The sequence below is a fragment of the Tympanuchus pallidicinctus genome, unplaced genomic scaffold (assembly GCF_026119805.1).
Source record: "Tympanuchus pallidicinctus isolate F22 unplaced genomic scaffold, pur_lepc_1.0 scaffold7, whole genome shotgun sequence".
NCBI classification, from domain to species: Eukaryota; Metazoa; Chordata; class Aves; order Galliformes; family Phasianidae; genus Tympanuchus; species Tympanuchus pallidicinctus.
This window is the reverse complement of record NW_026294791.1, coordinates 16,750,463-16,763,522: the sequence shown is the minus strand read 5'-3', so window position 1 is coordinate 16,763,522 and position 13,060 is coordinate 16,750,463. Positions and strand designations below refer to the sequence as shown.

The following is a 13,060-nucleotide window of genomic DNA, read 5'->3' as shown; positions in this document are numbered from 1 at the left end:
ATGATCTTTTTGAATAGTAGTAGGCTGCAAAACACTCGAAGTAGGATGTATATGGAAAACTCATAAGATAACCTTTTCCTCAAATTATTTGCAAGACAAATACTTGGCAAAGCTGAAGGGGCATTTACTTCTTTCTCCCCTACTGTTTTTCCCCATTTTTTCTTTTTTTTTCTTCTTGTCCTACTCCAGTAAGTTTTTAATCACACACACACACACAAAATTATCTTCCACTTAAGAAAAAGAAATTATTAAAAAGAAATAAACTTGACAACTTTTAAACATTTTTAATTAGATCTTTTCCCACTTCCAAAGTATTTCCTCAACCGCCCTAACACCAATCCATGTCACCACTAAAATGCACAAGAGGAAAGAAACCAATTGCAACTCATCTTTTTAAAAGTGAAAGCTTCTCATTTAGTTATGGGCACTACAACAGAATCTCCATGCTAGGCAGAAAATATCCTGAAAGTACCTCAAAACTGAATTCTAAATTAACCTGAGAATATTGCCTTTCTATGCCGCATAGCTGTAAGATGCATAAAATCAAACCTTTATCATTGTACCACAGTGTTCTGTGTGCATATATACACATAAAATGGCACCTGAAATCCAAAGGTCTTAAGTACTACATATGTATACACAGATAATAAAGATGCAACTTTTAGCATCAGCTCTGTAGTATCTTTATACAGCTTATGGAAGACTCTTCACTCAACCAAAAAAAAAAAATGCACCCATCACATCACCAACTGACTTCCTTTGAAAATAAATAATGGCTAATACTAAGATTCCTTCTTGTTCTCAGTGCAAAGGCATATATGCAATCAGATACAATTACGGAAAAATGTAGCTGGACGTGACAAAGACGTATGCCAGAAAAGTTACGGAAACTCTTTTTCAACCTATACTGCTCCACATTGTTAGTGTCATACACTAAAAATCAGTACAAATGGCTACACAAACATTCTTTCTCTCTAACGGCCTATTTCTCTAGTATTTACATAGATAGAGTACCTTGAAGGTCAAGATTGCCAACACTGCTGCTCACTCAGTAATACAACAGTTATTTCTGCTCACAGTTACTCATCCAGCTTTGCTCAAAAGCCTCATCTCTAGGCTGGACAGCTCAATTCAACAGGCAGAGGCAGCAGAGACAGAATCCATTCAGAGTTTGGCAAATTAAATTAATTCAGTGGTAGATTTGGTTTTCCTTAATAGGCCAGTCATCAATTTGCAACACTACAACAGATGCTACACCAAGAGCTGAAACACCCTCAGTACTGATGAATGAATGCTCTTCCCAAACCCTACAGAATCTCACAAATCTGAAATCTAGAATTCATTCCAACTGTCTTCAGCTTCAAAAAGTTGCCTAAATGAGCAACTTCAGACTCGCAGACTGTAAAAATGACTACATAAACTTCTGCCTCCTAAGAAACACGTTACAAAAGCCTGATACGTTTCTTAACTCATAGCAGAAAAAAAATCCAAAATCAACACCAAGCTAAACAGTCAGAGTGGTTACTCAGTTGTTTTAGGAGCAATTTTAAAAGTTCTCTTTCCATTCTGAAACACGTTTAACACCTCAGATAACATTTACATAGCCTGTTACAAGATTTTGTCATTATACTTGAAATTTCAAGTTACGATTTTGTTTCAGAAGAACATGCAAGTTATATGTAACTTAAAAAACAGCTATGCAGCAAAAGAAGTCACGTTCTACTTGAAAACAGAGTAATTACAGAAATCAAAAGCAGTTAGCTGGCTGTTAATTGCTATTTACTTCAAGAAGGTCTCATAAGATGACAGCTGTTTTACAAAGCAATTTAATATAAGCATTTCAAGTAAGTCAACTGACACTGCTATAATGATATAAGCACCTACAAAATTATGACAGAGGCCAACTTTTTTATTTTTTTTTGAACATCCATTCAGCAAAGGTAGGATTTTATTCAACTTGTGGGTTTAGACCAGTTTTCATGTGTTTTTTTCTTTAACAGAGAGATAGGCCAAAAAGGACTTGTACTCTACTTCAAGGGCAAAACTTCTACCACTTGTACATGCATTTCAGAATTACAGCTCACTTCCCAAGTATCTCGTGCACACAGTAGCCTTATTCTCAAGCACACCACTTCCAATAGTCAAATCATCCAATGTGAATAAACCGTCAAGTTCAGGTCAATTCTATTGAATGTTTCGGAAACAAGGAAAACAAGCTCATGTCTTTGAAGAACGTGGTGAATCAAATTCAATAAAGAATGGAAGATTCAAGAGCAATTTTCACTTAGCTCTCTTCCCCATCTTTGTAATCTGCTGTGCATCAAGCTACTTCAAGACGGAAGATCACAAACACTGACCAACAGAAAAGTCCAAATTTAAGTTTAAAAATAAAATTAAATAAGCCAAACAAATTGAAGCCAGCACATCAAATTCTCTCCCAGCCATAGGCTGCAAAGGAAATTTCTTCCAATAGCAACATGAGAGAAACTACTTGAGTATTCATTTTAGCACAAGGGAAAGATTGCAAAGGACAGAAGAAGTACAAACTGTGATTGTACACTATTCAAAAGTCACAGCCAGTCCTCAGGAGCAGAAGTTTTCAATGCCACATCTGTATTCCTACAATGTCAAGAAAAACATTAAGCAGTACTGGTCTTATGTACAACCTAAAACACTAACTATGCCATAGACGTTCATGGACAAACATTCTGAATTCAACATCTGCCAAAGTACTGTAGCAAAGTAAATCAGGGAATCATCAAATTAACTTAACTTATAGTCAGCAAACTTTAGATTTCTTGCAGAACCAAAGCCCTTTCAAGGAGTGCAACATTATCATACCCTGCCCACTGTCACTGAGTACTTTTAACAGCACAGTGTGGCAACAGCATGTTAACCTATGGTTCTAACCAACCAATGGAAACTATGCAAAACTGACATTTTCAGAAAAAGACAAATAAGTTGTCAACTCAAGACTCTGAATATGTATTTCAAAGGAACTTAAATATACATATATAGAAATTTTTCCGTACTTTAAACTGAAGAGAGCATTTCTATATTTCAGTTAATTTGTAAGGAAATCTCTCAGTAAATACAGTTGTATATACTTTGGCTCTTCCACAATTCAAATGAACAATTACATTAAGTAACTAGCTTAGCAAATCAATCTTCTAGCTCCCTGCTTTAGCAGTCACTGTTAACTCAGAATCCCTCACTACTGGAATTAAATTTATGTAGCTGGATTCCAGATTCCAACCCCTCCGCTCCCCCACAACAGATTACTTGAGATTTCATGCTATCACAAGTTATATTAAGTACCTATGCCATTTCAGGAAGTTGTTACAGTCACACCATCTTTCCAGGCTAATAAAAAACCACTATTTACAAGTCCTTACCAAGGATTTTCCTCACACTGCAGATAGGAGTTAAGTATTTCAAAAATGCCCAGACCTTACAGCTACTACCAGCATCCTTTAAAAAAAGGCTACTAAACCACAAAAAAAAGATACCAAACTTTTCAATTTTGGCTTGAGAACCACCAGAGAGGTTTAGTCTTTCAAACATCGGAGTGTTTTTGACAACTGTTTATAGAAGAGAAATACTATCAGCTCTTTTTCCAGTAATCCAAGGCTACAAAGGCTCCTGTGAGAAGTTACAGCTGCACATAACATGACAAACTCTGAATTTACCAGCAGTGTGTGAACATGCAGGTCTCTTCTAACACTACACAAACACTGAACTGATAATACTAGAAACAATAAGCAAATAAACTAACTGCATTTTAAGATGTCATCAGCATCAGCTAAAATCATTTTTTGACATCCATTAGAAAACATAGAAAAAGATACCAAAAAATACTGCTTCATTAAATTCTCTGATTTCTAACAGACAACATGCAGATGTTCCAAACCTCTCCCAGCGACAGGATGATTTCCTGCCCCCCATCCCTGCCCTTCATGAGGGAACAAAAGAGAACCTGAGCTGCATAGGAATACACCAACAGCTCTGGCAAGCCAGGAGACAGCTCATGATTTAAAGAATTCTAACAGCACTGTAAAATATTTCATTTCTAACAATATCTGGGAACGATTTAAAAGCAAGAGCCAGAAATCTGGCAGTATGGGAGACTGTAATGAGAATTCTAACGTAGACAGCAACATCCCTCTCCAAGACAAACACATGCAAGCCAACTACTTCAGCATCCAGCAGCTGAATTAACTTTGGGGCATGGATGTTAGAAAGGACAGGGCAACACACTTTAAACACCCAAATATGGTGCTCTTCTTTTTCTTCCCCCCATTTTATACGTGATGGAACAGAATGTAATGAATGCCTTATTTTAATAGGATGCATTTCTAATGCAACACTGCATAAATACACAACATAAATACTGTTGGTGAAAAGGAAATACCTGACCTGCCATACTCTCTGACTTTGCACACCGCTATCAAAACACATACACCACATTTCCTAATGAAGAGACTGCTACACCTCTCACATATACAGGAACACAGAAGACTCAGTCAGGACAGGCCAAACCAAGTCAATACATAAAACCTAAAAGAAATTTGCTGCTGTTTCATGGTATTCTATAAAGCACGTAATTTCAATTATAAGCTTATTATCTCTTCATCAGAACCCTATATATATGGGGTATGTCTTCATGAGTGCTTCAGAATCCTATTACATCACTTGGCCTTAAATTCCCTGTGAAGTAACAGGATAAAATATGTTTGCCTTCCCATACTTTATCCTCTGCATTCTTTTTCTCCCTATTTCAATCCTTTTCCATGCTGTAAACAATATATGGTTGGCTGGGGACATCTCCTAACAATTAACTGAAATAATAAGTCCACAAATATTAAAGTAAGGATCTATCTAGGAAAAAGTTTGCTTTTTATCTTTCAACTATAAGCCCAACACATACCACAGAATTCTCAGAAATTGAGCATGCACAATCAAGAGAAAGTGAAGCCTTTAAAACTGAAAGGAGACAAGTCTCCACTCCTGTGAAAAGCCTCCAGACTCTCAATCAAAACAATGTGAAAACAGAGCCAAAGTTCTCAAAGCATCTGAGATCAAGATGGGCATGCTTCACCAGGACGCTGAAGTGCTAAGAGCCTTCACTTAAACCATGCCACCCAGCTTCTCTTTTAAAAACTCAAACTTTGAAACTGTAATGAAAGACTTCAGTCAGAAATCTAGCCAAAGACGAGTCACTTCAAATGCCCTGGATGAAGTACAAAGATCATTTATTCCAGCATGTCAGACTTATTATTCTGCTTTCACCAGCACAGAAACAGTTACTCTGAAGCAGATGTACATAACTGGGAGAAAACCGGAACAGGCAATAATAGCTCACTCAGGAGATACCGTTCGGATATGCTCTTACCTTATCGGTCAGAATAATAGGATGGCATCTAGAAGTGTTATTCTGTAGCAGTTTCTACAACCCTAAAAGAGCCATCAGAAATGTATTTCCTACTTGACCACCTGCTATACTTGTAACAATGAAGGGAAAGTTCCAGTGCTACTGTAAAATCTTTAATGCAATAATTACATTAGGTATTCAAGGAAGAACTGAATCTATGAAAACCTAAGAACAGCTGTATGTATTTGCAGCTTAATAAAAGGCACAGCACATAAGCCTGAAATCAAACATTGGTCCCCATAGTAGATTGTAAAAAACACAATCTCATTAAAACCAACACCACAACCAAAAGCAACAGTCCTATCTTCTCCTTGGCCCTAAGCAGTTTGTTTCTATTGCCCATCTCAAGACATATAAAATCTATGTTGCTACAAGAGCTCATGCAGTCATGTCAGATTTGCCCCAATGCACTAAAGAAGACCTAAGTCATAACCTTGTCAGCTCAGTTTCAACCTGGTTAAGTTCCCAAGAAAGGTTTGTGAAATGATAATTCAAACATTTGTGCCTTAGGTGTCACAGAGGCAGGAAAAACTGGAATGCAGCTTCAATTGCCTGTGAAAACAGATCTCACGAGTTCTAAGAAACTGGAAAGGCATCCTAATGCTGACATTCATCGAGCTCTAAAGACTGGGCATATGATCACATTTCTGTTCCCGCAGTCCTCTCAATTAATACACAAGTCTAGGTGTTCTCTTATGAAGGAAAAGTGACTTCCAATTTGCAACAGACAACAGAAATTTCCTGTAAGCATTCACAGTATAAATTTTCAATACTTTTATTCTCTCTCCACTTTCAGCTTTCTCTTTTCTTTTTTAATTGACACGGTACCCAATCATTTTGTCACCTTAAGAAAAAAAGTTACAGAAATAAAAAGGAGGAATTGTAGCAGACTTAGACCTGAGAAAAAAATATGAAAGCCACCTTCAACAGGGTCCATTTTAACATCTTTCATAAACAGGTGTCTTTCATTGTATTGTTTCAGTTGCTTTTGCCATCAAGGACATACTTTACATACTCCTGCTCAAGAAATAAATCTACACATCATTCCCACTTCACTGTTAGAACGTTCAGAATATTCTTCCTTACTAGCGCTGCTGTAACAAAATATCGCTGAATATAGTTGTAATCATTATCCCAGCTAACACAGTTTCTCCAATTCTTTTGTTAACTTGCTAGATTTTCTAATTGATTACTTCTGTGCTTCCCTTTTAAAGTATATTACAAACAGCTTAAATAAAAAGTCACAATATGACCAAAATACGTTTCCACCATAATGAAGCTCTCCATTATTAGTAGCAAAAAACACTCAGTTTTCTATAATTTCCTAGGAAAATCTCTCAGAATTTGAGTTTAAAAGAAAAGAACTGAATACTGCTTAGGGAGTACTTACAAACACTGTTTCTCAGCGCTCTCTTATTTCTCTCCTTCAACTTTGTGCTGGTTTTAGCTATTGCCTTTCCTCCACACTGTTAAATTTCAGCAATCAGGGAAAAGAGGACCTTTGTGATAGACCGCTTGTCAGAAAGCTAACAGAAAGCACTAGTATGCTATGTTCTAGCATCTCCCACCCAACCCTAACATTACCAACTAAAATCCCAATGAATTTCCTCTTTTCTTAAGCCTTCTAAAAAAGTTGATGCTCTCACTCTTGGGAAAAAATCCTTCTCCCAGATCTTCAAAACAAACCTGTATTTACAGTAATACATGAGCTTTCTTTTCCTAGATATAACCTGGGCTGTTCACATTTGGCAGCTGAAGCTCCGCTCTTGGCCAGACTGTAACCCAAAGCAGCTCCACAGTGTTACAAATTCCCAAATGCTATGTACCAAGTACACGTATTAGAAGAACAAACAAAGAAAAAAAACCCTCGCCCCACCACTTTTTCTGCTCATCAGGTAGAATGTCATAAGCAAACTGACTAGCCATCCTGAAACGTGCAGTGCACATCCCCAAATGAGTCACTCAATTGCTCAGGCCACATTCACTGCACAGCTACTTGTGCCAATCAGGAGAAAGATGATACATTAAACTGAAGCGGCCCACGCTTACAAAGAGAACTATCAATACCAACTAGCAGCTCGCTGTATAACTGTACAGTTATTCCCTGCATCTCTGGAAGGTACATTCTTTCCATCACAGCTTCTGTATCTCTGAAGATTTTCATTATTTCTCCACAGAAAAGATAGATTATATACTTCCTACATTCACTGTGTCTAAAGGCCTCCACCACTCCAAGTACCAAGTAAGTTTACTTGGCCAGATCAAAGTGTTGTAACTGTAAGGAGAACACAAGACAGCAATTCTAACTACAGCTGTTGGATCCAGATGTCAAAATGCCAAAACTGACATTCCTCACTGACTACAGACATAAGATGCTAACTCGTCTCTGAAACTCCCTGAAATTTAGAATGCCATTTTGTTTTAAATACTATGGGCCACACATAATAAAAACAGAGCAACTAAAATGTACAGTCAGAAAAAAACATTTTATATAACATGGCAATTTTCAAAAGCGTGCACAAACAAATCCATAAACTTAAGATGTACAGAATTTCTTCAAGAAATGGAAACCTGAAAAAGGAACATTCGACACAGTATTACTGTCGCTACTGGAAGCCTTAGATCTGTTGTTCTACTGTTTATAAACAGTGGGAGTTCACAAAGTAACACCTGACACAGAGTTAAAACTCAGTATTTTCATATTGCTACCTAAATTGTACTGAAAGGGGTGTACTTTGTGCAAAAGCACGCCGTGAATTCCAAGTCAGCCAAACAAGACACTACATATCAAATCAAGTATGAATTACTTAACATTATGGCCACAAGTCATCTGCATTTTGACATATCCTAGTTCTTCCACAAAATAAGCAGACTGCTTCTCTGACAGATATTAGCCGGGAAGTATGTTCTCATTACGCATTTGATTTTCGACAGAACACCACATTTACAACACGTAAACCAAGCTTTCAAATAACATTCATCATTTCTCCACTCCTTCATTTTGTGCTAAATGCTTTCCTCAGCTTTTGGTATTAATTTCTTCTGACTCAGCACACAAATAAAATAAAGATGGAACACTCAAGAGTTGGTTGAACAAAAATGCTTTAAATCAAGCCATGCTGCATAGCACAAATAAACAGTAATAACTTAAATTTTACAACCTCATTAGAAATTTGCAGTTAGACTATATAACTGAGAATATTAAAAGCAATTATTCCCTTTATTTATACTCGCCTACATACAGTTCCCAGAGCTGAAAGCCCATTTTTTTTCTCCCCTGTCTATACTTGCTAACTTCCTCTACTAGTCTTAACAAATGGGTTTAAAACATAGCTAACAAACTCACTTTTCTGCTTACAAAAGCAGCCTGCCACAAAATAGTTAATACAATTTCCATAGTTGATGATGATTTTGATAAACCGTATTTTCTAAGAGAAGGGTCACAGGCTTTTTCTCCAAGTATAAGGAAATCAGCTCTATCAGCACACATACAGCAGGTACAAAAAACGTCAAGTGTAAGGTCACACAAACAGCCTGGGTAAGTCATCATGTGCAAGCACAGATAAATCCTTGTCTGCTTCTAATGGCTGCCCAATCATGATAAAAGCAGTACTAAACAAGCATAAAGTCTGCTGATGCAAGACCTTGGCACTCAAAAGTTGCTCTCTACCCACTCCCAATACACCCCTAATAACAGATGACACCTAAGTTAAAGCCCCATGAATTTTTCCTATCATCTATACTTACTACCAGGTAAAGTATCCCCCACCTTTAGAGCATTAGGTTTCTTAATAGGCACAAACATCCATCGGAGAAAAGAAACACACAAGTGTTTCACAATGCTTTCTAGAAAATATGACGAGAGCCAACATGAGATTGCTTACACAAACATGAATATGAATTGGTAAGAAATTCCACGTCACATTCTTCTTGGTGTCCTGACAATTACAGAAGCTCTACGAGACAGTCCACATTATCCTATTTATTAACAGCTTCCTTCAGAAAACCATTGTCTTTATTTTCTTCCCTATGCTCCTGTGTATAGATTGTTTCCTTCTATATCAACAATACCATTTTCACATGACAAAGATCATGTCTTTATATACTTGCCTGCATTTCCCTGTATTTAACTTAATCATTTTCTGATACACTTCCCTTGCCTTTCTTATATTATATCCACAATTTCTACAATCAGCAGAAAGAAGTAGTTATGTCATTCCATGTGCCTTCACTCATTGTCTTGCTAGTACCTGAAAATATGGTTCCAAAATTGCTCTACACACAAAGTATTTCAGGAATGTTCAAATTCTTGTAAGATTCTACGTTATTCATACTAAGAATTGATACTGAATCAACTTCTGAATTAAGAACATCAGAATTTTATGTTCAAATAATACATGGATTGCCTGAAATTGCTTCTTCATTAGAAATGACTGAGTGATTTTATGAATTGTTTTGCCACAAAGTTCTTCATGTAGTGCAGTTTATTTCTGAAAGACTTGAGTTTAACTGTCAAATACACTCCTACAGTTGTAGGCAGTTGACACTGTCCTCCCAGATAATGGGGAAACAATTGTACCAGTCTGTATTTCTGAATGGAATGAGCTCCCACAGAAGTACTTTAATAACTGTACTTTTTGTACAAGAATGATATATTTGCAATACTGAACACACACATGGACCCAGGTAGGTCCAGAACATACAGTTCATTACAACTCATCCTAGAAGAGAGCTTACTCAAACATAACGCAGGTTCACCCAACACAGTAGCCACTGTTATCTAAAGGCTAACTGCATTACGTAAGGGCTAGCCCAAATCCAGCAGAACCACTACTGAACCTGAGCCAGGCAGCTTTACTACACAAAACCTGGTTCACCAAGCAGTTAACATAAACTAGCTTCAGGTGAAAAGGCAGCTATGCAACACAGCTTCAAACTCCCCAGACAAGTGGGAGAGACCATATTCACAAGAAAACTTTCCTGCATACCCTGAAATTAACAAGTTAAGTTCTCTTCTCCCACAGATCTTTCCATTCCCATTATTTCTCAAGATGTTTTTATGAAGTACTGATCCAGTTCTTGCAACAAAACTGGATACAGAAGTTAAATAAATAATTAATAACCTACAGGAAACTCCTTCCTTGTTTCAACAAATACGATAAGTTTGTAACTAAACTTGGAGAGAAAAAAATCAAGCAAGGAAAACGTTTACTTCTCTGCCTATGTAAACTCTAACTTTTTCCTGTATTGACAAAACAACTTTGTTTAATTTCAGCGTTAACTATTTTGAAAGAGAATGAGGGGAGATGAAAACATCAACAAAAAACAAGAGACAGCATTGTTTTGAAAAATAGTCTGCAAAATAAAGCTTTAAAATAGGAATCTGATAGCACTACATTAATTTAGAACTCCTGTTTACAGTCTAGTGCCTAGAAGCGTCTTTTGTGTAGGGCCTCCAATTTATCTCTAGGGATTTTTTGTTAATAAAGCATATACTGCTGACTAAATATCAGCTGACAGTGACTGCTTAAAGTGTTAAAATTTGCAATGACACATGCTCAAAGCAGTTCATTTTGTATCAGCAGTGTACCCGCTTATTTGTTAAGAGCACATCCTACCTTCACACCAACTGCAACATCAGTGACAATGCTGTAAGAAAAAAAAAAAGAAACATAAGTCAACCAACTTGTTCTCATAAAACCAAGGGCTTTTGTTGGTTTGTTCTGCAACATCAGAGTAATTAGGAGTCAAATTAGTTAACAACTTTCCCAATCCAAAAAATGTGGCCAAAGAAAAAAAAGATGACAGAATATAAAGGAAAAAACTACGGAAGCTCCACCTGCTCATAGGCTTCAAAGTTTCAGGTAAACATTATTCTAATGCAACACACTACTAGGCAGTACATTTAGGAAACACGGGTTTCTGGATGACGTGAGATCACAAACGGGTGAAAAAAGGAAGAACTTAAAAGTAAACACAGAACTTTTCTCACAAACCCTGTAACTAGGCATCCAGTTCAACTCAGAGAACTCCTTACAGAAGAAAGCAATAAACACAGGTTTTGAAATGAGCTTGGAAAAAGAACACATTGGCTGGTATCAAAATTTAACCATCAGATCTTCTATCTACATGGAACTCTGCAACAGGTACGCCAAGGTACACCATCTTCCTAGATGCAGATTCCTAGATGCTAGAACGCTGTAACTTACACTATGCAACAAAACTCCAAAGGTAGCAGAAAACACCACCAGAAGAAAAAAAAAAAAAAAAAAAGTAAAATATGAACGGGTGAAAGCATTCCACAGCGTAACAACACTCATGAGTGCCAAGACCTCTTCGGCCGGACTTGTAACTCCCAAACATGACAGTCAGAAGTAACCATAATAAGCCTTTAAAACTCTCAAAGTTGAAAGGTTACGCTCCTAAAGCATGCCAAGGGGATTGCTTCTGTGTTTGAGCCAAAACAAATAACTTGTTGGGCATCTGGCAGCAGGAAGGTGCTGTGTTTATACTGATGAAGGCAGCAGCCAGCAGCTCCCTCCCTCCCCGGGTCCAAAACTTCGGGCCCTGAGCCCTCTGCCCGCCAAAGCGAGGCCCTAGCTGCTTCCCGGCTCCTCCGGAGCGTTCCTTTCTGTGGCTCCTACAGCCTGTCTCCCGCACACACAAAGGCATTTTTCTACCTGGGGAGGGGAGGAAGCCAGAGGGCTACCGGACTAAAACAAAAGAGCTCCCGCCGGTATCGCTCCTCCTCCCCAGCCCGCTCCAACACACGCCGCGTGCCGCACGGAGCGGCTTCTCGCCCCGCGCCCAGGAGCAACGGCGGGGCCGAGGGGCTCCCGAGGGCGGCGCGGGGCAGTAGCACACGGAGCAGGGGGCGGGATCGCGCGGCCCAAAGCCCTCGACTACGTAAACCCGAAACCCCGGCAGGGGCCCGCGTTGCGGGGAGGCCGAGCTCCCCCTTCCCACCCGGCTCGGGGCCCCGCGCCCCAGCCCTCCCGCGGCCGGAACCCGGCCGTCCCCTCGCCGCCGGGCGGCGGCCGCTCCCACGCCCCGCAGCCGCGACGGGACCCGGCGCGCGGAGAGGTCCAGGAGCCAAGCGGACGGCACGGCCGCCGCCGCGGCCGACCGGGCCTCGTCCCACCCCCACGCCAGCCCCGGCAGTCGCTCTCACCCGTCCATCGCCGAGCAGGACAAAGCGCTGACCAGCGGGACGGAGAGCCGCGCAACCGACAAGCACGGAGAGCCTGCGAGAAAATGGCGGCGGGGCCTGCACGGAAATTGCCGAACGTTGCCGAGCGCCGGATTCCGCTCCTCGTCCCTCACCGCTACGGGGCATGCGTCGGAGTCCCGAGCGCGCACAGAAGGCGTGCCTGAAGCTTCTGCCATCAGCTGCCCGGACCGTGAGGCGGCGCGAGCCTGCCAGGCCTCGGGCGGGAACGGGGCGGGGCCGCGGCTCGGCGCGCCGTGGAAGTGGGCGGTGCTCCTCGTGTCGGCGGGCTTTCCGGGAGCGCGGGGCGCCGTCTCACTTGGGAGAGCTCCTGCCCTGTGTGAGAGTCTGTCTGATAGAGACACAGACCGTAGTCTCCTTTGTAGCTGACAAAAGTATCGTTTCAAAAATAAAGACGACTG

General features: G+C 39.9%; 1 protein-coding gene across 6 annotated transcripts in view; it reads right to left on the bottom strand.

The window, feature by feature from the left end:
- PTBP2 (polypyrimidine tract binding protein 2) overlaps positions 1–12,760 on the bottom strand; it is a 44,270-nt gene extending 31,510 nt beyond the window's left edge. For 3 of the 6 annotated variants that reach the window (XM_052666454.1, XM_052666455.1, XM_052666456.1), the window contains exons 1-2: positions 12,603–12,759; positions 11,050–11,080 (exon numbers count right to left, since the gene is read on the bottom strand). In XM_052666454.1, the coding sequence (XP_052522414.1) occupies positions 11,050–11,080; positions 12,603–12,610 (39 nt within the window). In that variant the 5' untranslated portion in view covers positions 12,611–12,759. Of the gene's footprint in view, positions 1–11,049; positions 11,081–12,602 lie in introns of all 6 variants that reach the window. The other 3 variants (XM_052666453.1, XM_052666458.1, XM_052666459.1) reach the window with 2 other exon arrangements.
- Positions 12,761–13,060: the final 300 nt, after the last annotated feature.